Source organism: Cnephaeus nilssonii, assembly GCF_951640355.1.
Source record: "Cnephaeus nilssonii genome assembly, chromosome: 19".
NCBI classification, from domain to species: Eukaryota; Metazoa; Chordata; class Mammalia; order Chiroptera; family Vespertilionidae; genus Cnephaeus; species Cnephaeus nilssonii.
Genome location: NC_137090.1, coordinates 51,306,808 through 51,331,528, shown reverse-complemented (window position 1 = coordinate 51,331,528; position 24,721 = coordinate 51,306,808). Strand labels below are relative to the sequence as shown.

Sequence of the window (24,721 nt, the reverse complement as noted above, 5' to 3'; positions counted from 1 at the left end):
CCGAGGCCGCGGGCCACAGCCTTCTTGGCCATTTGTTCGGCCACAAACGCTCTATCCCAGTCCTGCGTCCATGACACCCTCAGCTGTAACCGCGGCGCCATTATCTTCACGTTTCCAATGGGTGACAGCTTTGGACCGGCCGGGACAGAAACGGGTTCTCAGCCGGTCCAGACACGCAGCAACGCGCGGCGGTCTCCTCAGTGCGGCGGGCACGTTTCCCCGGACCTCTGGGCCTTGGCTCCCAGACCTTCCGTGGTCCGGATCTGTCTTCCAAGATCTCTTCCCAGCCGCCCGCTCCGTCCGGCCGCGCGGAGGCCTGGCTGTGCATCCACAGCCGCGCCCTGCAGCGCAGCCGGTGTGGACCGGTGGGCTGTGAGCGTAAAATACTAGTTTTACCGTTTTTGTGTCTGAAGATTGTGAAACATTTTGTTGAATAAATTACAATGTTTCTCACATGCTGAAATGACAGACTGGCTACACTGGATGAAAGTTTGTTACTTAATTTCATTCGTTTTCATTTTTCAAGACGTGGCTTAGAACCAGTGGGAGGAGAACTGCGGCTGGCCCGCCGTCCGGACGGCGCTGGGAGCTGCGAGCTCCGGTGGGAGGGTGCCGCCTGCTTCCGCCCGGCAGGCCGGGGCCGCGCCCACCACGGAGGCGGCGCGGGGGTCTGGGACCCCTTCGGCACGGAGCCCTCCGAGCGCCCGGCGGACGGGGTCCGGGGTCCGGGCCTGCGGATCGGCTCGTCGCTCCGCCTCTTTGCGGCAATGCTTGGCCGGGACGAGCCGGTTCCGGACCCCAGCGCCGCCCCTCCTCCCCATTTCACGGCGGGAGACCGGAAGCGGGAGGCGGTCCCGAGCCAGACGGACGACGCTGACAACCAACCGCCGCCGCCGCTGGTGACGAAGGCCAGCGGACGACCAATGGCGTGAGCGCGGGGCGGTGCCTCTAGGCTCCCACCCCTCCCGCCGCGCGGTCCGGGGAGCGGGGCTGGGCCTGGCGGCTGGACCTGCGCTGGGGGCGCCGCGGCCTCGCGCCAGCACCGCGCCGCGCAGCACCATCTTGGTCCGCCGGCCCACGGCCCGCCCTTCGTCCGCGCCCGTCCCGCCGCCGGCCGGGCCGCCGAGCAGCCCCGCGCCGCGCTGGCGTCGTCCTCGTCCCCTTCGCCGCCCCCCGCGCGCGGCCGGGCCTTGCCCCCTATGGTGTCCCGGCCCGAGCCCGAGAGCGAGGCCATGGACGCGGAGCTTGTGGTGGCGCCGCCGGGCTGCACGCACCTGAGCAGCTTCAAGGTGGACAACTGGAAGCAGAACCTGCGCGCCATCTACCAGTGCTTCGTGTGGGGCGGCACGGCCGAGGCCCGCAGGCGCAAGGTGAGCCGCCCGCGCGGCAGCCGCGGGGCCGGGGGGCTGCGGGCTCGCGGGCGGGGTGTGGCCTCCGGGACCCTCGGGTTGCGCGCGCCGGGGTCCTGGCCGCGCTCCCGTCCCTCCCCCCTCCCCTCCCCCATCGCCCCCTCCCCCATCGCCCCTCCCCTCTCCCCTCCCCCCTCCCCTCCCCCATCGCCTCTCCCCTCCCCCATCGCCCCTCCCCCTCTCATCTCCCCCATCGCCCCTCCCCCTCCCCTCCCCCCTCCCCTCCCCCATCGCTCCCTCCCCTCTCCCCTCCGCCTCTCCCTCCCCCCTCCGCCTCTCCCTCCCGGGCCGCCCCCTTCCCCGGTCTCCCTCCGCCTCCGGCTCGGGGTATGGGGTGGGGGCGGACTGGGCCTCGGGAGAGAGTCCGACTTGGGGGCGGACGAGGGCGGGTCTGGGAGGGCGTTTTCCCTTCCCGGTTGGCCGCCCTGTGCGAGGAGGCCGGTCTCCTACGTTCCGGAGCGGGCCTCCCAGGAACCCTCCGGGCCGGGAGGATTCGGGTTCGGGGTGGGTGCCCTGAGAAAGGAGGACACAAGTCGAATAGGCGGACAAAGACTGCCCAGGCCGCTCCTCTGCAGGGGCGTCAGGGGTCGCTGGGCCGGGACGGCCGCGTCGGCCTGGGGTGGGCCCGGTTGGGGCCGCGGTGCGGGGCTAAGACACGCCCTACGCCGCGGCTGCCGGCCCCGATGCCCGAGGGGCCGCTGGTTTTAACCATCTCGGTCCGGGTGCTGTCGGAGGTGGGGGGTGAGACTGCAGTCCTTTTAGGACCGTTTCTAGGAAACCGTGTCGTGATCAGCACTTGCAGCGCTGGAGGGAGGAGCGGATTGGGCAGACAGGTGAGGCTGGTGGGGAGGTGGGACTTGGGGTGCCTTCTTCCACAGGCTTCAGCCAGAAATGAATCACCTCCAGTAGACAATGAGGAACTAATGTTTAGTGTTGTGTTATTTTCAGGCACACACCTCATCTGAGGGATTAGGCTTAATCATTTGGAAACCAGAAAATACCGATATTTTTAATCTGAATAAGCCTTGGATTTTACAGTGAAATGCGGTTGTTCAGTTTACAGTTTGAGGTTGGGAGTTAGGCATTTACCACCTTCAGTGGCATTTATTTATTTACTTTTTAAATGCAAAAATAGGTGTATTTGTGCACACACCATGAAGGAGATCAGTCTTAAGATGAGATTCTTAAGGAGCTGGTTGGGGACCTACCCCAGTGGGAAGACGCCCTGTGGCCTAAAGATGTTGGGTCTGTTTACCTAACACTTCCGCAGGCTTTTCCAATGGCTCTTCCTCCCCCTGGGCCTGACTTCCTAATTCCTTACCTTGGCCCAGCTGGCGTTGCAGGTGGTCTGTGCTACTCCTCTGTCCATCCAGGTCTTTCCCATGAAGCATCAGACATCATGTTCATTGCTGGCAGAAGCCATGGTCTTCAGGTCTAGCAGGAGCCTGGCTAACTGGTTCTCCATCTCCAGGGCCGACTCCAGAGCTCGTCTGCCCGTTACCCAGTCATCTATCTCAGGCCCCTAATTAACATGGGAAGGCAGGTTTTACTCTCACGGCCTCTTAGCTTAGGAATCTCTTTCTGTGTCCTCCACCTCAGCTTGGTGGTCAAAGAAGGTGGCAAAAAGTTGTACTGAGTCTTCAATGGAATTGCAGGCCATCTACCTACTATATATATATGAAAGCCCAGCAACCGAACAGAACGACTGGTTGACCAGTCGCTATGACTCATACTGACCACCGGGGGCAGACGCTCAACGCAGGTGCTGCCCCCTGTAGTCAGTGCGCTCCCACAGTGGGAGCGCCACTTGGCTGACTGGGATGAGCAGCTCTCCCACAGCAGGAGCAGCCACTCAGAGGGCAGGTCCACAGCCCTTTGGCTGACCAGGATGAGCAGTGCTCCACAGCGGGCAATCCCCGCAGGCCACACGCCCCACCGGTGCACAAATCCGTGCGCCAGGCCTCTAATAGCTAAATAAGCATCCCTGATGTGCAGCTCATAAGAAGTGGCATGTTTTTTAAGGGGAAACTTAACAGATCCACTGACTTGTAGGGAATGTTAACCTTAATTTTCCTTTTATCAGTAATGGTATTGGGGAGCATTACTTTTTAGGATGAACTAAAATCAGAGATGATATATTTACATTAGGATGGAAGTGAAATTCTTGCTAATGGAATTGTGTGCCCTTGGGAAAAAAATCGACTGGCTGAAACCAGTTCTCTTAAGATGATAATTTTGTTTACTGCTCTATATTCTTGGCCAACATTTATGTGATGGGTGATTCATCTCCACATGGATTAAGTAGGTGATCCCCTCTCTTTTTACTCTCTCCACACACTTTTTCCCTTCTCTCCCTCTGCTTTACCCCCTTAATTTTTAACAAAGTTGGGAGTCAAGTTTAATTCATCCTTACCTAAAAAAAAGGAATCGTTTGCTATATATGCTTTACATTAGTTCCTTTGTGTCACTTTTTTTTCAATATACAGTATATGGCTTGGGTTAGTTTCATGTGTTCTTTTTGTTTGTTTAATTTTTTAAAAATATATTTTATTGACGTTTTTACAGAGAGGAAGGGAGAGGGAGAGAGAGTTAGAAACATTGATGAGAGAGAAACATCAATCAGCCGCCTCCTGCACACCCCCCACTGGGGATGTGCCCACAACCAAGGCACATGCCCTTGACCGGAATTGAACCCGGGACCCTTGAGTCCGCAGGCCGACACTCCATCCACTGAGCCAAACCGGTCAGGGCTGTTTAATTTTTTTAAAAATATATTTTATTGATTTTTTACAGAGAGGAAGAGAGAGGGATAGAGAGTCAGAAACATCGATGAGAGAGAAACATCGATGAGCTGCCTCCTGCACACCCCCCACCGGGGATGTGCCCGCAACCAAGGTACATGCCCCTGACCAGAACCAGAAAGAGAGAAACACAATGATGAGAAGGAATCATTGATTGGCTGCCTCCTGCACCTTGGACCGGGCCCGCAACCCAGGCATATGCCCCCAGCCGGAATTGAACCTGGAACCCTTTGGTCTGCAGGCCAACTCTCTATTCACTGAGCCAAACCGACCAGGGCTGTTTAATTTTTTAAAATTCTCACCTGAGGATGTCTTTTATTGATTTGTATTTATATATTTACTAGTGACCCAGTGCACGAAATTCGTGTACATTAAAAGGGAATTAGAGGAAATATTTTAATTATTTCTACTTGCCCTTTCTCTATAATAGAAGTGTCAGAAATGAAAGAAAATTAGTAAAATGTATATGAAAATCTTCCTCCTGTCAGAGTCTGGGGCACGCCACAGGAACCAGAGTCAAGTCCCCACCTACCCACTTGCACCTTGAAATCTCGCAGGACCCAGCCCCAGCCAGCCCCACCTCCGTCAAGCCCCAACAGGTGGGGGACGTGGCCTCAGGTTGCCTGGCCCAGTGCCAGGGCAGAGGGCGCAGCCTGAGGTCCCCTGTCAAGCCCTGCCGGGCGGGGGGCACAGCCTCAGGTCCCATGGCCCAGTGCCGGGGCATGGGGCGTGGCCTGAGGTCCCCTGTCAAGCCCCACCAGGCGGGGGTCGCAGCCTCAGGTCCTCTGCCCTGGCCTAGCGCCACGCAGCCTCAGGTCCCTGCTGATTGCTCGTTAAGGCTCATTATGGGAACTTGGCCTCCGCTGTGGACGCAGCCATCTTGTGTTACGGAATCCCTGCCTCCACTGTGGGTGCAGCCATCTTGTTATGGTGTGACAGTCAATTTGCATATTCCCTCCCTTTTTTTTTAGCTAGGATTCTTTTTTAATCCTCACCCGACAATATTTTTTCTATTGATTTTAGAGAGAGAGACAGAGAGAGAAACATGGATGTGAGAGAGAAACATCAATTGGTTGCCTCCCGTATGCACCCCGACAAAGGATGGAATCCACAACCTAGGTATGTGCCCTGACCCAGAATGGAACCTGTAACATTTTGGTGTATGGGAGGATTCTGCAATCAACTGAGCCACCTGGCCAGGGCTGGATTAGTGTGTTTTTTTGTTTTTGTTTTTGTTTTTTTAATTGCTTAGTTTGAAGAAACAACTCCAGGTACAGACAGACAAGAGGTGGTGATAAATATTTTCAAAATTCAGATTTGTCAGTATTGCAATAGCTTTTAGTAGTATACCAACCGTGAACTGTAGTGTCCCTCATCTGTTCTCTGTACTTTAGGGGGATCATTTTCTTGCATCTGTTTGGGTCCTGGGAAACTGCGTTTCTAGCACTTTCTAGTGGTCCTGTGAGGAAGAGTTGGTTTCAGAGAGTTTAACCTTGATGAGTAACAGTGTTACAGTTTGACAGTTTGCATAGAATTCACAGCATATCTATAAGCTTAGTACATTTTTGCTTTTAATGGTATGATTTCCTATTAAAATGCCAATATATGTTATAATCTTTGTAAATAAATAAAGGTTCTTTGTGAGTCTGACCCTCAGCTACAATGTAACTACAGCAATGAACCCCTGGATAAGCAGGAGTTGAAACTTTGCTTATCTAAGTACAGGTGGGTTATGGACTTTTGCATCCACACTTTGGTTCTTCTTTTGACAGGTGGAGAGTGAGAAGAACATGGTCAGATTTGGCAACTTTCTGCCCGCTTTAGGCTTGAATTGCACTATGGAATGTGAAATTTTCCATGATTTAGACCTGGGGTCCTCAAACTATGGCCCGCGGCCACATGCGGCCCGCCGGGTGTTTTTGCCACCGCTGCCTGTCCTGCTTAGCAGCCGACGTAGCAGTGTGCATAGGAATTTGTTCATTTTTTTTTTTAAACTATACTCCGGCCCCCAACGGTCTGAGGGACAGTGAACTGGCCCCGTTTAAAAGGTGTGAGGACCCCTCGGTTAGCCTCAGCGCTATCACAGAGGCCTGTCTGCGTTCTGGCATGTGTTAAGTAGCACAAGTGTCTTGCCACTTAAGGTTTTGTGACACTAGCAGTAAAAACGTAAGGGATTTGCCGTTGTGTGGCTTGTATGACTTAACCTAGTGTGCATTATAGTTTGAACATTAAAAAAAAATAATTATTCCTATCTTTGAACCATTCTGTGACTAAAATTTTACAGCAACCTGTCCTCAAAACAGCCCTTTTGTAGCTACAGTAAATACTTTTACCAAATATACCGTAAGTGAAGAAGAGTTGTAATTTTGGGCCATTATTGAGTCTGGTTTAATTTGGGCTGGAATCTGGAGGTTGAGAAATTGCTTTTGAAGGGTTCTAAGGCATAGAGTTTGGTGCCTAAAGCCTTCAGGGCAAACCAGCTGGCCCCCACCCATGCACCAGGCCTCTATCCTATCTAATAAGAGAGTAATATGCAGATTGACCATCACTCCAACACACAAGATAGCTGCCCCCATGTGGTCAAAGATCCTGCCCTCATGTGGACACAAGATGGCTACCACAAGATGGCCAGCAGGGGAGGGCAGTTGGGTGAGACCAGGCCTGCAAGGGAGGGCAGTTGGGGGGGGACCCAGGCCTGCAGGGGAGAGCAGTTGGGGGGGGGGGCCAGGCCTGCAGGGAAGGGCAGTTAGGGGCAAACAGGCTGGCAAGGGAGTGATTAGGGGGTGATCAGGCTGGCAGGCAGAAGCGGTTAGGGGCAATCAGGAAGGCAGGCAGGGGAGCAGTTGGGAGCCAGCAGTCCTGGATTGTGAGAGGGATGTCCGACTGCCCGTTTAGGCCCGATCCCACAGGGTCCCTCGAGGGGTCACAGATTGGAGAGGGTGCAGACTGGGCTGAGGGACACCATGCCCGGTGCACGAAATTCCATCTCGGCTGGTTTGCCCTGAAGGATGTCCTGGATCAGAGTGGGGGTTCCCTTGGGTCGTGGGGCTGCCTGGGCGAGGGGCCTGTGGTGGTTTGCAGGCTGGCCATGCCCCACTGGGATCGGGCCTAAACGGGCAGTCGGACATCCCTTGAGGGATCCCAGATTGGAGAGGGTGCAGAGTGGGCTGAGGGACACCACACCCATGCACATATTTCGTGCACCGGGCCTCTAGTCTGCATATACATAAATGCCTAAGCAACCGTTTGACCGTTCAACCAATAGGTATAACAAGCATTGACAACCAGGGGGCAGACGCTCTGACCTGTAGGTTAGCTTGTTGCTGGTGTCCGGCTGATTGGGACTGGGTGAGATGGGCCAGACACGCCCTGGAGCCCTTCTGTGGTCCCTCCCCTGCCCCGATCGTGCACAGGTGGAGTCCTGGATTGTGAGAGGGTGCAAGCCAGGCCAAGGGACCCCACCGGTGCATGAATCTGTGCACTGGGCCTCTAGTCTGTCCTAATAAAAGAGTAATAGGCAAATTAACCATCACTCCACAACAAAATGGCGGCGCCCAGTCCTCTCAGGCCCAGGGAGGGCTGCCGCTGAGAGCAGGCAGCAAGAGGCCCCGGCTGTTGGCCTGCCAAGCTCCTTCGCACCCCCGGCGCGATCAGCTCCCAGCTGTAACCTGGGCCATAGGCCTGGGAGGTGGCGTGCACCCCATGCACAATCCGCTCCCAGCTGTGATCTGGGCTGTCGGCCTGGAAGGCGGCGGCCCCCCCACCTCCTGCCCCCCCAGAGATCCGCTTCCAGCCCCGATCTGGGCCGTAGGCCTGGGAGGTGGTGCACACCCTGGCGCAATTAGCTCCCAGCTGCAACCTGGGCCATAGGCCTGGGAGGAGGCGCGCCCCCCCTCACGATCCGCTCCCAGCGGCGACCCTAGCTGTGGCCTGGGCAGCGGCTGCGTCATCCCCCCCACCCCTCTACTCCCCCACTGCTGCACGTGACCTGCTCCTAGCCTTCTTGGCCAGGGCTGTGGGCCTGGGAGGCGCCCGCAACCGCCTATCCCCTCCCTCCCCACCCCCCAGCGATCAGCTCCCATCCACAGCCGGGGGGTGTAGGCCTGGGAGGCAGCTGTGCCCCCAAGAGCTATCCCTTCCCTGGGGCAGCCTGGGGTGTCAGCCTCCAAAGGGCCTGCGCCCCCATGGAGCGATCTCCCCACACACACCTATAGCCTTGGAATTTCCCTTGTCCCCAGCAGAGTGCTTAGAGACAGAAAAGGAATAAAAGGAGAAAAGAAAGAAAGGACAAAAGATGAAATATGAAGGAAAAGAAAGAGAAGGAAAAAAGGAAGAAACAACCACATGATATCACCTTTCCAAGGTCTCATGAAATTCCTGTTTAACGAGTTTGTTTTATGACACTGTTAGTTTGGGTTTACATTTTTACTGGTTTGTCAAGACCACAGCAGGTACACTGTCCAATATGTTAAAGAAAAAACCCTATCTAATAAAGAGGGAATATGCAGGGGAGGGCATTTGGGGGTGACTGGACTGTCAGGGGAGGGCAGTTGGGGACTATCGGGCTGGCAGGGGAACAGATAGGCGTCAATCAGGCTGGCAGAGGAGTGGTTAGGGGTGATCAGGCTGGCAGGCGAGCAGTTGTGAGCCAGCAGTCCTGGATTGTGAAAGGGATGTCTGACTGCCTGTTTAGGCAGTTGGACATACCCTGAGGGGTCCCAGATTGGAGAGGGTGCACGTTGGGCTGAGGGGACCCCCCCCCCAGTGCACGAATTTCATGCACCGGGCGTCTAGTCCTACCTAATAAAATGGTAATATGTAAATTACCATCACTCCGCTACGCCCATGATTGGGCCAGCAAGAGGCGCAGGGGGCGGGACTCGAGGTGGCCGGGATGGCCGATTGGGCCGGCGGAACTGCAGGTGCTGTGGCGACCCAGCACTGATTGCCGAGGGGGCTGCAGATCAGGCCCGGAGAGAGTAGCAGGGTCTGATCCGCAGCCCCCGTGGAAGCAATTCGTCAGCCCATGCCTCTCTTTCTCTCCGGGCCTACATGGGGGCTGCTGATCAGCTCGCGTCTCTGATCAGGCTTGGAGATAGGCCCGGAGACGCTGACTGGCATAGAAACCGACCAGTCAGAACCAAATCTGGGTGAACTGCAAGGAGCCAATGGCTGCCTAGAAGGCAGGGCTTTTGACACCTAGTGGCATAGAAACCGACCAATCAGAACCAAATCTGGGTGAACTGTGAGGATCCTATGGCTGGCTAGGAGGTGAAACTTTTGACGCTGACTGGCATAGAAACCGACCAGTTAGAACCTTATCTGGGTGAACTGCAAAGGCAGAACCTAAGGTGGGGGCTGAGGAGGGGTTTTAAGGGCAACAGCTATTTGGTGTAAGGTGTAAGAAAGCGGTTCAAATTTTTAACGACCGGTTTGGCAGTATAGTGCATATGGCAGGCTATCAGTCCAGATATAGGGATTATGTGTTTTTGTCTGCCAAGAGCATCTCCTCCTGATAAAAAAAGGCTCCCCCCCACTTAAGCAATCCTATCCTATCTAATCTATCTACACTACTAAAAGGATAATATGCTAACTAGACCGGGTCGACTGGCCATCTTCCGGACATCCGACTTCCTTCCGGAGAAAGCCATGGTGGTGGGGACTGAGGCAGAGGCCATTAGGGGCGATCAGGCCATCAGGGGAGGTCAGTTGGGGGTAAGATCAGGCCAGCAGGGGAGGACAGTTAAGGGTGATCAGGCAGGCAGAGGCAGTTAGAGGCAATCAGGCAGGCAGGCAGGCAGGGTAGTGGTTAGGAGCCAGCGGTCCCAGATTCTGAGAGGGACATCCCCCAAGGGGTCCCCAATTGGAGAGGGTGCAGGCTGGGCTGAGGGAACCCCCCCCCCTCGTGCACGAATTTTGTGCACTGGGCCACTGGTGTGTGTGTGTGTGTGTGTGTGTGTATAATAAAATATATAAAATATATTTATTTATATATATATATATATATATATATATATATATATATATATATATATATAAAAGGCTAAGTTGACTCGCATACACGTGATACATACAGAGATCTCGCTGGTGCCAATCACATGCATGTGTTTCGATCTGTCATTGTCGATTGTGAATTTTTTTAAAAATATATATATTTTATTGATTTTTTACAGAGAGGAAGGGAGAGAGATAGAGAGTTAGAAACATCGATGAGAGAGAAACATCGATCAGCTGCCTCCTGCATGCCCACGCCCCCTACTGGGGATGTGCCCGCAACCAAGGTATGTGCCCTTGACCGGAATCGAACCTGGGACCTTTCAGTCCTCAGGCTGACACTCTATCCACAGAGCCAAACCGGTTTTGGCTCGATTGTGAATTTGGTTGACACTTCTATTATAGAGAAAGGGCGAATAGTGATATTAAAATATTTCTTCTAATTAATTTCCTTTCAATGCTCACTACTGGTGTGCCCCACTCCAAAGGGACACAGCTCCTGGGTGCTGGGCCTTACAGCCTGCACCCTCTCCAGCTGAGAGAATCATTCATTGGCTGCCTCCTGTCCGCCCCCTACTGGGGATTAAGCCTGCAACCCGGGCATGTGCCCTTGACTGGAATCGAACCTGGGACCTCACAGTCCATAGGCCGACGCTCTATCCACGGAACCAAACAAGCTAGGGCAGAATATGTTCTGTTTTTATAGTAAACTTATTTTCTTTTCAAACTTCATTGCTTTGAGGCCTGTAGACTAGGAGATTCAATGCTGTGACCCACAGGGGTTTGAGGGCAGGGACCCTTCCGCACAGCAGAGGCTGTGGTACATGCATGACACTATGCATCTGTCAAAACCCACTGGGGAGAAACCAAGATGGAGGCATAGGTAAAAACCTAAACTGCAGCCTCGCACAACAATTTCAAAAATAAAACTAAAAGACAAAACAGACATCATCCAGAACCACAGGAAAGCTGGCTGACTGGAAATTCTACAACTAGAAGGAAAGAGAAAACCACAAGGAAAATCAGAGGAACTGTAAAAGCCTGAGGTGCGGAGAGGACAGAGCCGGAGAGGACGGGGCGGCTGAGTGCCTGGCTGGCTTTCTCTAGCGGGAAGGAGATAAAAGCTCCAGACTGCGCTGACCCCAGTTCCGACTGCACTGAACACCAGTTCCAGGTGAGACCCTGGGGACCCAGGCTCATACTGGGGGAATCTGGGCTGTAAGGCAGAAACTCAGGGGAGTGGCAAAAGGCAGAGGTCCGGAGGCGCGCACGTGAATTCGCGCAGAGGATGGACTGTTGACTGTGCCGCTGGATTGCCCTAGCGGGAAGGAGACAAAAGCTCCGGACTGCGTTGAACCTCAGTTCCAACTGCACTGAAACCCAGTTCCAGGCGAGAATGTGGGAATCCAGATTCATTGGGGGAGAGACTAGACTGTCTGGCAGCGGGCGAAACTCGAGGGCGCCTTTCTCTCAGAGGTGCTTGCAGCGAGTACCGAGGGACTCTGAGGGACACTGAGACCCAGGAACCTCATAGGGCGGGGCTGACGGGAAGCCAAGGCTGGAGGCTCCACCCTGAAACTCCACCCCATCCAAGCTGAGCACAGAGGCTTTTGCAATTTTGCAAGTCTAGTCGAATAAGGCTGTCTCCCGGCATAGACACAGTTGATGCTCACAGCCAATTGGCCTGGAGGTCAACTCCTCCCACTGATACCAACAACAATCAAGACTTAACTACAACAAGGCTGTACACACAGTCCACAAAGGGGTGCACCAAGAGTGTCCACCTCCGGTAACTGGGGAGGCCAACCCACTGGGCCCTATAGGACACCTAGCACACAAAGCTACCCTACCAACTCAGGGAAGCAGCGAAAATGAGGAGACAAAGAAACAGATCACAACCGAAAGAAATGGAGGAAAACAGACGACTGGAGATAGAGTTCAAAACCACGGTTATAAGGTTTTTCAAGAATTTCCTAGAAAAGGCCGATAAATTTAGCGAGACCCTCGAGGATATGGAAAAGGACCAACTAGAAATTAAACATACACTGGCTGAAATAAAAAATATTATACAGACACCCAACAGCAAACTAGAGGAACGCAAGAATCAAGTCAAAGATTTGAAATACAAAGAAGCAAAAAACGCTCAACTGGAAAAGCAAAAAGAATCCAAAAATTTGAAGATAGTGTAAGAAGCCTCTGGGACAACTTCAAGCGTACCACCACCAGAATTATGGGGGTGCCAGAAGAAGAGAGAGAGCAAGATACTGAAAACCTATTTGAAGAAATAATGACTGAAAACTTCCCCCACCTGGTGAAAGAAATAGACTTACAAGTCCAGGAAGTGCACAGAACCCCAAACAAAAGGAATGCAAAGAGGACCACACCAAGACACATCATAATTAAAATGCCAAGAGCAAAAGACAAAGAGAATATTAAGAGCAGCAAGAGAAAAACAATTACCTACAAGGGAGCACCCATACAACTGTCAGCTGATTTCTCAACAGAAACTATGCAGGCCAGATGGGAGTGGCAAGAAATATTCAAAGTGATGAATAGCAAGAACCTACAACCAAGATTACTCTACCTAGCAAAGCTGACATTCAGAATTGAAGGTCAGCTAAAGAACTTCACAGAGAAGAAAAAGCTAAAGGAGTTCATCACCACCTAACCAGTATTATATGAAATTCTTTAAGAAGAGGAAGAAGAAAAAGGTAAAGATAAAAATTATGAACAACAAATACATATCTATTAATAAGTGAATTAAAAATCTTATGAACAGAATAAACTGGTGAATATAATAGAATCGGGCATAGAAAGGGAGTGGACTGACAACTCTCAGGGGGAAAGGGGTGTGGGGGGTGCGGGAAGAGACTGGACAAAAATCGTACACCTATGGATGAGGACAGTGAGGGGGAGGTAAGGGAAGAGGGTGGGGTGGGAACCAGGTGGAGGGGAGCTATGGGGGGAAAAAGAGGAACAACTGTAATAATCTGAACAATAAAGATTTATTAAATTAAAAAAAAAACCAACCCCACTGCGCCTCGGGCCGGCCCTGGGTGGCTTGGGTGCTGAGGGGACTGGGGGACTCCGGAGGCAGGCGTGCCGAGTAGCCGGGCCCGCACAGGTAGACCGGGCCTTGCCGTGCACCTGCTGCCCTGGTAGGGCTGAGGGGACTGGGCGATTCCATCTTTAAGGGTGGGGCAGTCAATTAGCATATTCCCTTATTGACTGTGGGTGCCAACATCTTTGAGGGCGGGGCAGTCAATTAGCATATTCCCTCCTTATTGTCTGGGCGCTGCCAGCTTTGTGACAGCATGAGGGTCCATTAGCATATTCCCTCATTGGCTGTGGGCGCCGCCATCTTTGAGGGTGGACAGTTATTTAGCATATCCCCTCCTTATTGGCTGTGGGCGTCGCCATCATTGTGACCACATGAGGGTCAATTAGCATATTCCCTCTTTATTAGATAGGAAATTTACCAGTTTCTTATAAAGGGCACAGGTGAACAGCGGGGTGAGAGCTGGAAGGCCCAGCACCCAGTATCTGTCCCTGTGGAGCGGGGCACACCACTCTGCTGGTTGCATTCACCACCCAGAAGCGAGTAAAACCAAAGTACCCACTTCTTACTATATCACAGCGTCACAGTCACGTTGTCACTTTATAGAAGAAGGTGTTGGACGAGAGAAGTCCTAAGACTCATCTTAGCTCTGAGATGCAAAAGTCATAGTCTGGCTTTCTGAGGTTGGGAAATTTATTTGAGGAGATTGTCTAATTTTGGCCAACTTTTTTGCTTCTTAATGTCTCAGTTTGTCCCTGTAGATGATGGAATGTTTATACCTGTCTCTTTGCTTATATCAAAACTCAGGATGGTAGAAAAGTATTTTGATCCCTTGAAAAATTCATTGAAGAACGCACAGAAATTAAACGTGTCTTCCTGTAGATGTCAGGCTTTTCCAGACCAGCAGTAGTTGGAAGTCGGGGGGCAATCTGTGAAATGTCCATCAGCTCTTAAGAGCCTGTCTCATGTTTCCACTTCTTTACACTGGACTCAGAGTTCACTGTATAACTGCGTTATCACCCTGATGTGAGCCACATGTGTTTGACTTCAAGGGCCTGTCACACACAAAGCCTTGTTATGTTTCAGGATTTCTACTTCAATTAATTTATAGGAATAGGGATTTAATACAGAAATCATTGCAAAGGCTCCAGGAGCAATAGATTCTAGGTTATGTTTCAAGGAATGTCCGCCAGCCTCCAGACTTCTTCTGCCCACAGCCTCCACAACAGGAAGCTAAGAGATCAGTGATACGGGACCATATGGACCCCTTGCCTGCAAGCTGCAGGAGCACATCCCACCCTTCCTTACCAGCTACAGACAGCAGCAGGGTCTGATGCAAGGGTGTTTGGGGAATTAGTTTCTTACCTCCTCAGTGGTATAGGAAGGAGTTAGAATAAAAATAGCTAACCTGAGCCCTGTGTTAGTTTCCTGTGGCTGTTGTAGCAAATGACCACAAACTCGGTTTAGAACAAGTTCTGGAGGCCCGAAGCCCCAGATAAGGTGTTGGCAGGGTTGTGCCTTCAGAGGCTCCACGGGAGGGCCTGTTGCTGGCCACCTCCGCTCCTGGAGCCTGGTCCTCACTGCAGTCTCTGCCTCCGCACAAGGCCTTCCCTGGGGTGTCTAGTCTCCCTTCCTCTATAAGGACACCTGTGATCCACCCAGATGATCAAGTACAGTCTCATCTCAAGATTCTTAACTTAATTACATACACAAAAATACACTTTCCAAGACCCTTAATTACGTATGCAAAAAAGAGGAATTAACTTAATTCCATATGCAAAAAAGTAGCATTCACAGGTTCTGGAGATTAGGATGTGGGGGCTACTGTCAGCCCACTACAAACCCTATCGTGTGCAAACAATATTCCCAGTACTTTACAACGTCAGCTCATTTAATTCTCATAGTAGCTATAGGAGATAGAAACATACATTTTTTTTTAATCCTCACCTGAAGATATGCTTATGATTTCAAGAGCTCGATAGCCACATTTGGTTAGTGGCTACTGTAATGGACAGTGGTGATAGAGAAATAATGCAGAAGACAATGGTGACACTTTATGAAACATAAAGGAAGATTTGTTTCCTATATTTAGTGCTTATTGCCTATTGGTTGGTTACTTGATTAATGTTAGAGAAGCAGTCTCAGCTGTTTGATCCATCAGCTCAGCAAGCTCTGTACTGGTTAGTGTTAAACCCACCCTCAGCTGACGGCCTGCCTCCTCTCACAGTCCGGGAGCCTTCAGGGGTGGGAGGCGACGCCCCATCGCACCTCTGCTGCTTCCACTGCCGGCAGTGCAAGCCTCGGTCAGCCCTGGTTACCTGTGCCTTGGGCAGCCCTTGGGCGGCTGGGGGGCTGAGAGGACTGGGGGACTCTGGAGGCAGGCGCGTGGCAAGGCTGAGGGGACTGGGCGCCACCATCTTTTGGCTGTGGGTGTGGCCATCTTTGAGGGCGTGACAGTCAATTAGCCTATTACCCCTTATTGGCTGTGGGTGCTGCCATCTTGGCGATGGTGTGAGGGTCAATTAGCATATTCCCTCTTTATCAGATAGGATTCCATAGAATTTTGAGCTCTCTGCTCAAATTCCACCTCTTGTATACAAACTTTATTATTTCCTCCAATCCTCTTTAATTAGATGTGATTGTTCTTTTAATTTTCATAGCATTTCATTGATCTCTCTTAGTATACCCAGGTACATTACACCTCTGTGTTATTTTGTACTAGAGGCCAAGCATGGGAAATCGCGCGGCCCTGCCCACCCGCCTGCCGCCCTTCCTTGACAACCTAACTTTTCCACCCAGAGCTTTAGCGCACCTGGCCCCACCCCTGACCCCTCCGACCTTCTCTGGCCACTTCAAGTCCCACAAGTTGCCTTGGGCTGGTCCCGCCTCCTCCGGGCGCCTCCCCACTTCCACCCTGTCTCCAGAGCAACTCAGCGGCTCTGCCCCATCATGGCGCCGGAGGAGAGCGTGGAAGCCTCGCACCTGCTGCAGAGTTTCGAGTGCTGCTTCTTGGCGCATGCGCTGCACTCCTTCCCCTGGCGGGTGGGCGGCGGAGCGCTCTGAGTGCGAGTGGTGAGTGCCGAAGGACTGGTGAGGGGGGCGCTACAGGTTCGTACCCCGGCCCTCTCTGCCACCGGATGGTCCCGCCTCCTCCAGGCACCTCCCGGCTTCTGCCCCATCTCCGGTGCAATGCGACAGCTCTGCCCCGCTACGCACGCCGCCTCCTGCTGAACGGTTGTTACGGTGTGAGGGCATCACGACCATTAGCATATTAGCTCTTCGTTATATAGGACTAGGGGTCCCTCAGCACAGCCTGCCCCCTCTCACATACTGGGAGCCCTCAGGGGATGTCCTACTGATGGCTTAGGCCCGCTCCCCATTGAGAGTGGACCTAAGCCGCAGTCTGGCCTCCCTTTGTGGGAGGCCACCAGGCTCATCAGGGGAAGGCCAGCCCCATCACCCTGCTGCTGCAGCCACTGCCAGTCACCGCAGCCGCCAAGGTATTTTCATCAACACGGACTCCAGTCCCTTCACCATGAAAAAATTACAACTTTCTTTAGGCGTTTTCAAGATGTGTCTTTCATAGGATATGACATTTCTTTATTTATTTTTCTTTTTATCCCTCACCTGAGGTTATGTTTCCATTGATTTTTTCCCCCTTCCCTCCGATCGCAGGCTCGGCCCCTTCCCAAGCCTAAAGCCTGAGCATGGATGTAAAGGAGCATCTGTGCTGTGGTCCTAGGGTGCTCACAGCGCTCTCTGACCGGTGCTTCAGCTCAGGGCTGTCTCACTTTATGGAGTGGACCTCCACACTCCACACACCCTCCCGCCAACTCCTCTCCACTGATTCTGCCTCTTCTGGAGGCCACACAAGTTATTAACACCCCTGTGCAGCTTTCTCACGACAGTTGTCCACGGTTCCTGTTTTATGGAAAGAAAGGTTGCAGACTGGTGCCCAGGCCTGCACGCCACATGCGTGAGTGCTCAGCCTGTCCCCTGTGGGCTGGGCCCTTGCTTGGTCTTGTGTGCAGAGGGAAGCTTAGAAGGGACAGTCTCCGGCTACGTGGGCGAGTGGGCTCCTAGGATCAGGCAGGTCCTGGTCCATGTTCTAGCTGTGTCCTTTCCTGGCTTTATTGGCACAGCATATACACTAAATTTCTTCAGTGTCAGAGGGGCTTCAAGCCTTCCTCATGGGGTGGTTGTGCGGATTGAATGAGAATGAACAGTCCAGTGTCTAGCGAGCATTCAGCAAGTAGCAGGTAATGTTGGTGTTGCCTGCTGTTATTTTCAGAGGCCCTTTCAGTATTTCTTTTAAAATATATTTTCATTGATTTCAGAGAGAGTGGGAGGTGGGGAGAGAGAGAGAAACATCAACGGTGAGAGAGAATCGCTGATCGGCTGCCTCCTGCACGCCCCACACTGGGGATCAAGCCCACAACCTGGGCATGTGCCTTGCCTGGGAATCGAACTGGTGACCTCCTGGATCATAGGTTGGCGTTCAACCACTGAGCCATGCACGCCGGGCAGAGGCCTTTCAATTTTAAACTTCCCTTCCCCATACCCAGTTTATGCTTCCTTCATCTCCCCCTCCCTCCCAGTTAAGATAGAACTGAATTTGGTATATACTGTGTGCGGTATCATCTTAGCAGTTGGTTATTCAATCTAACAATCTCGTGGGACTGGGACTTTTACTATATAATAAAAGTCCAGGACCGTAAGCGCAACGACCAGAACGACCACGTGACCATTCGCCATGAGGTGCATTGACCACCTCTCAGTCCCTCTCCCTTGCCCCGCAGGCTCCGATCACAGCATGGTGAATGGGGAACCACTGTGAATAGGGGGGTGGTGGCGATTTTGTGCACTGGGCCTCTAGTATTTAAAATAAGTGTGATTGCCATATTGTGGTAGAAAACTGACCTTCTTGGTTGGTGTGGGTGTATGAGAATTATTGTCCACTGGGCTCATGATTGCTGTGACTGAAGTTTTATGTTTCTGTGGTCTAATTCTTGGCAAAAAACTGTTCCTTTTTCCTGTTTTTGTATATTGCTCTGGATCATGTCCCTTTCTGTCTGTTTTTTGCTTCTAAATTTGCTGTGGTTGGGGGTTATCAAATTTAAAGTACTGCCCAGATTCAGGGCAGATAGGCCGTGAGTTGCTAGCCTGCTGTGGGGTTAGGAGCTGGGGCTGAGGCCGGGCCTGGGCCTGGCGGGCCTGGCGGGGACAGAATGCAGACTTTGCTTCTAAAACCGAATGTGGTGCACATCCAAGGAGCTCACAGGTTTTGGTGAATTGTGGACTGTGTTCTTACATGGAACTAGTGTTGAGCTAAATGAAGGAAGTGCCTTTGGGGGTCTGGGGCCATTGAAACGATTAACAGAGTGATCTGTTAGCAAAATGACACGGAGGAAAGTCCCTGCTTTCCCTCCTGCTCACACCGTGCCCCTGTGGATGGACCCCCTTGCTCGCATATTTCTCTGAGGACCAGTGCTGGTTTTCATTCTCTTCTCTGTGTTCCAGGCCAAGTCCTGCGTCTGCCACGTCTGTGGTGTCCACCTGAGCAGGCTGCACTCCTGCCTCCACTGTGTCTTCTTTGGCTGTTTCACAAAGAAGCACATTCACGAACACGCGAAGTCAAAACGGCACAACCTGGGTAAGGCGCCCTCTGCTACGGTGTTGGGAAGAGTTACTGCCCTCTCTGCTCCCTGGATTTAGATTTGCAGTTCCACACTCCTAAACGTCCATTTCTTTAGTCTAACCTAGTTCGTGGCCTCCTTGTGAAACTTCACAGGGAAATGAAAGACAAAGTGAACTCAAACAGATCATTTTACCCAGCTTGCCTGTGGCATTTAAGTTGGTGGTGTAATCTTTTTTTTTTTTTTTAATATTTTTTATTTATTTCAGAGAGGAAGGGGGAGGGAGAGAGAGATAGAAACATCAATGATGAGAGAGAATCATCTATCGGCTGCCTCCTGCACACCCCACACTGGGGATCAAGCCCACAACCTGGGCATGTGCCCTGACTGGGAATCGAACTGTGACCTCCTGGTTCATAGGTCGACGTTCAACCACTGAGATATGATGGCCGGCGGTGATGTAATTTTAAATGATAAATTATGATGGCTTACCCCTTATATCCTGCTAACTTTCTTTGAAAAGTGCTTTTTTTAAATGGATTATTAGAGCCTCAACTTGCCCTCTGAAAAACATGGTTAGGATTTAGGTTAGGCAAATGTTCACAAAGAAAGATCTTAAATGCAGTATTAGGTTACTGATGTTAACATGGAGTTGTGTACATACGCGATTTTTTTGCTTTCAGTAATGAATTTTATTGTTCTGAGTAATACAAGTTCATGAACATGCTGACAGCACTGTGTGGCATCAGGATAGGGCTCCCTTTCGTACTTACAGATGGAAACTCACATGTCTGGAACTTCACGTAAAGCAAGGTTCTGCTCGTGGTTTTATTTTCTTAGGGTGGTTGTTAAACATTTGTCTCCTTTCAGAATAGTGTTTTCTGTTAAATTTGTGCGATTGTCAGGGTATCCTTAAGAAAATCACTTTCAAAAGATATAAGCCAAAGAATGTACCACAAAGTGCTTCATGTCGTCCTAACTGAAAATGGTATTTCACAGATTACAAAGTCACTGTGCTGATGCGTGTCCCTTAAAGCTCCTGTAAGCAGTGTACGTAGAGAAGGTAAAGTTGAGACTGACACAGCGCATGTCTGATTTTTCCTCAAAGTTTTTTTTCAGGAAGCAAAATGATGTTAAAACAACACAGATCTCTGTCTTATATGATGTGTTCATGAGCCAGTTGTTTTATTATTGACACAGGGAAGCTGTAACCTCAATATTATGCTGTTTTCAGTAGATAAAATTACTGAAATTTTGTTGTTGTTAATCCTCACCCGAGGATATTTTTCCATTGTTTTTTTAAAATGTATTTTTATTGATTTCAGAGAGGAAGGGAGAGGGGTGGGTGCAGAGAGAGAGAGAGAAACATCAATGCTGATAGAAAATCATTGATTGGCAGCCTCCTGCAAACCCCTACTAGGGATCTAGCCCACAACCCAGGCATGTGCCCTTGTTCGGAATCGAACCTGGGACCCTTCAGTCAGGAGGCTGATGCTCTATTCACTAAGCCAAACCAGCTAGGGCTCCATTGATTTTTAAGTAGAGTGGAAGAGTGAGGGAAAGACAGAGAGTAACATTGATGTGAGAGAAACATCAACTGGTTGCCTCCTGCATGAGCCCTGACCAGGGCCCGGGCTGGGGAGAAGCCTGCAACTGAGGTGCATGCCCCTGACCAGAATCAAACCCGGGACCTTTTGGTCTGCAGGGCAATGCTCTGTCCACTGAGCCACATCACCTAGGGCAGAAGCTACAATTATGATGGAAACAGAGAACCCGAAGTAAACCTGAGTCTAAATGGTCAGTTAAAACCTGGCCAGGTGGCTCCATTGGAACGTCCTCCCCTTCACCAAAAAGGTTGTGGGTTTGATTCCCAGTCAAGGTGTGTGGGAGGCAACTGATCAGTGTTTCTGTCACATCCATTTTTTTTTTCTTTCTCTCCCTTCCTCTCTTAAATTAACAAAAACATATCCACGGGTGAGGATTTTAAAATATTTTTTAAAAAGGTCAATCTATGACAAAAGATGCAAGAACATACAATGGGGTGGGTAAAGGTAGTAGTCTGTTCAGTAAAGGCTTTGGGAAAATTGGACAGATACATGCAGAAAAATGAAACTAAACCACCTTGTTACACCATATCCTATATAATGAAAGTCTAATATGCAAATCGATCAAATGGCAGAACAACCGGTGGAATGACAGGTGCTATGATGCACACTGACCACCAGGGACCAGATGCTCAATGCAGGAGCTGCCCCCAGCCTGCAGGCCCCAGACCAGCCAAGGCAGGTGCCAGCGGGGGGCAGAGAGGGGATCTGATCGCCTCGCCAGTTGCCCCGCAGAGGGAGGCGGCAGGGTTATCAAGGGGCAGGGCCAACTGGTGAGCGGGCTGGCCCCGCCCCCAATTTCCCTGCCGATTGCCTCCCGTAGCAGCAGGGGGCGGGGCCAGCAAACGGGCAGCGCCAGGCCAGCCAAGGCAGGTGCCAGCAGGGCCCCCCCTGATTGCTCTGCCAGTCTAAATATCCTAGAATAAACTTTTGGGCAGCAAAATCTCAGACATCTCTCATAGCAATATGTTTTTGAATACATCTAGGGCTAAGGAAAAATAAACAAATGGTCTACCTCAAAATAAAAGCTTCTGCACAACAACAGAAACCATCAACTAATGAACAGGGCGCCCACTGTTTGGGAGAACATATTTGACAATGATGCATCTGATAAAGGGTTAATATCCAAAATATGTAAGGAACTCATACAACTTAACAAAAGGACGACAATCCAATTAAAAAATGGGCAAAGGACCTAAATAGACACTTCTCCAAAGTAGACATGCAGATGACCAAGGGACATAACGAAAAAATTCTCAAAGTCACTGATCATCAGAGAGATGCAAATTAAGACGACAATGAGGTATCACCTCACACCTGTCAGAATGGCTACCAATAACAAATCAACAAACGACAAGTGCTAGCAAGGATGTAAAGATAAGGGAACCCTCATGCACTGCTGGTGGGAATGCAGACTGGTGCAGCCTTTATGAGAAACAATATGGAGTTCCCTCAAAAAATTAAATACTGAATTGCCATTTGACCCAGTGATCCCACTTCTAGGAATCATATATAATAAAGAGCTAATATGCTAATTAGACGGAACAGTAGAATGACCGTCCAGACAACCTTCCATACGAAGCTGGGGCTGCGAGGGCTGGCCGAGGCTGTGAGGGGCTGTGAGGGGCTGTGAGGGCCGGCAGAGGCTGTGAGGGGCTGTGAGGGGCTGTGAGGGCCGGCAGAGGCTGTGAGGGGCTGTGAGGGGCTGTGAGGGCCGGCAGAGGCTGTGAGGGGCTGTGAGGGGCTGTGAGGGCCGGCAGAGGCTGTGAGGGGCTGTGAGGGGCTGCGAGGGGCTGCGAGGGCCAAGCCCCTTGCACGAATTTTGTGTATCGGACTTCTAGGAATATATCCTAAGAAACCCGAAGCACCAATCAGAAAGAAAGTGTGCACCCCTATTTTCATAGCAGCACAATTTACAATAGCTGAGATCTGGAAACAGCCCACGTGCTCATCAGTACGTGAGTGGATAAAAAGCTGTGGTACATTTACACCATGGGATACTAGGCAGCAGTAAAAAAGAAGACTCTCTTACCCTTTGAGACAGCATGGAGGGACCTGGAGAGTATTATGCTAGTGAAATAAGTCAGTCAGAAAATACTTGTATCACATGACCTCACTTAATGTGGAATCTAATGAACAAAATAAACTGATGAACAAAATAGATGCAGAGACATGGAAGAATGGAATCTGAGTGCGGAATCTTGGAGGGATGTGGGGGGGACAGTGAGTGGGTGTGAGATAGTTAATCAAAGACCATGTATGCGCATCCAAATATATAAAAAGCCAGGGGCCATCACGACCTAAACAACCAGTCGGACGACCAAACAGCAGGCTGCGTGGGGTGACCAGGCCGGCAGGGGGTTTAGTGAGGGACAACCAAATGACTGAACAGCAGGCTGTGTGGGCAACCAGGCCGGCAGGGGTGTTAGTGAAGGACGACCAAACAACTGAACAGCAAGCAGGTTGTGTGGTGTGACCAGGCTGACGGGGGAGGGGGGGCAGTTGAGGGCAACCAGGCTGGCAGGGGGTGGGCAGTAAGGGGCGACCAGGCTGGCGGGGGGGGGGCAATTAGGGGCAAACAGGCTGGCGGAGGGGCAGCTGGGGGCGATCAGACAGGCAGGCAGATGAGCAGTTAGGAGCCAGCAGTCCCGAATTGTGAGAGGGATGTCTGACTGCTGGTTTAGTCCCTGGATAATTTGCATATTCCTCTATTATATTACACTAGTAGCCCGTTTGCACGAAGATTCGTGCAATAGACCTTCATTCACCTGGCTGCCTGCACCAGTTTTCTGCCGGCACCAGGGACCCAGGCCTTGGCTGTGGCCACCGCCTTCTGCCTTTTTCAGGGTCGGGGCTTGGCCCCGGGCGGTGGCCTTGGGCTCGGTGGCACCCAACATCCTTGCTAAGGATCACAGGAGCCGACCCCCAGTGGTTTCCTGCGATCCGTGCAGGCTGCCCACTGGTGTCCAAGGCCGGGAAAGCCTCCGCCCCAGGCTTTCCCGACCTTGGGCTCGCCGCACCCAGCGTCCCTGCTACTGATCACAGGAGCCGACCCCCAGTGGTTTCCTGCGATCGGTGCAGGCTCCCCGCTGGTGCCCAAGGCCCGGAAAGCCTCGGCCCCTGGGACCCCCGGGAGGGGCGGGAGGGGCAGGGCCACGCCCTCCCAGGTGGACGATCAACCCCGGGACCCCCGGGAGGGGTGGGAGGGGCGGGAGGGGCCCGGACACGCCCCCTAGGTGGCCGATCGCCCCAGGCACCCCGGGGAGCGGTGGCATGGGCCTGGCCACGCCCCCCTGGGGTGCCGATCGCCCCAGGCACCCCGGGGAGCGGTGGCATGGGCCCGGCCACGCCCCCCCGGGGTGCCGATGGGCCCGGCCACGCCCCCCAGGGTGCCGATCGCCCCAGGCACCCCGGTGAGTGGCGGCATGGGCCCGGCCACGCCCCCCCCGGGGTGCCGATGGGCCCGGCCACGCCCCCCCAGGGTGCCGATCGCCCCAGGCACCCCGGTGAGTGGCGGCATGGGTCCGGCCACGCCCCCCGGGGTGCCGATCGCCCAGGCACCCCGGTGAGTGGCGGCATGGGCCCGGCCACGCCCCCTGGGGTGCCGATCGCCCCAGGCACCCCCGGGAGCAGCGGCATGGGCCCGGCCACTTGGCACCGCCATCTTGAACTTCTCAACGGCGGATATGCCACCCAGAGTCCCGCCCCCAGCCTCCTGCCGGCCCAATCGTGGGCATAGCGGAGGTGCGGTCAATTTGCATGTTTCTCTATTATAAGGTAAGATTCCCTGAGGGGTCCCGAATTGGAGAGGGTGCAGGCTGGGCTGAGGGTACCCCCCTCCCCCATGCACGAATTTCGTGCACCATGCCTCTAGTATCCTATATAATAAAAGCCTAATATGCAAATTGACCCACTGCCAGAACAACCAGCTGCTATGATGCACTGACCACCAGGGGGCAGACACTCAACACAGGAGCTGCCTCCAGCCTGTAGGCCCCAGCCCGGCCAAGGCGGGTGCCAGCGGGGGTCCCCTGATCACCCCACTGGTCTCCCCGCAGAGGGAGGTGACTGGTGATGGTGGCAGGGGCCGGGGCTGGTGAGTGGGTGGTGCCAGGCCAGCCAAGGTGGATGCCAGTGGGAACCCCCAATCACCCTGTTGGTCACCCCGCAAATTGGCCCTGATGGCCGGCCAGTCCTAGATCACGTGATCTGGGCCTCA

The 24,721-nt window shown here is 52.4% G+C and overlaps 1 protein-coding gene across 1 annotated transcript in view; it reads left to right on the top strand.

The window, feature by feature from the left end:
- The first annotated feature begins 955 nt into the window (after window positions 1-955).
- Window positions 956-24,721, top strand: part of USP22 (ubiquitin specific peptidase 22) — a 59,994-nt gene continuing 36,228 nt past the window's right edge. The window contains exons 1-2 of the mRNA XM_079798495.1: window positions 956-1,370; window positions 18,783-18,915. Of these exons, the coding sequence (XP_079654621.1) occupies window positions 1,200-1,370; window positions 18,783-18,915 (304 nt within the window). The 5' untranslated portion in view covers window positions 956-1,199. The remainder of the gene's footprint in view (window positions 1,371-18,782; window positions 18,916-24,721) is intronic.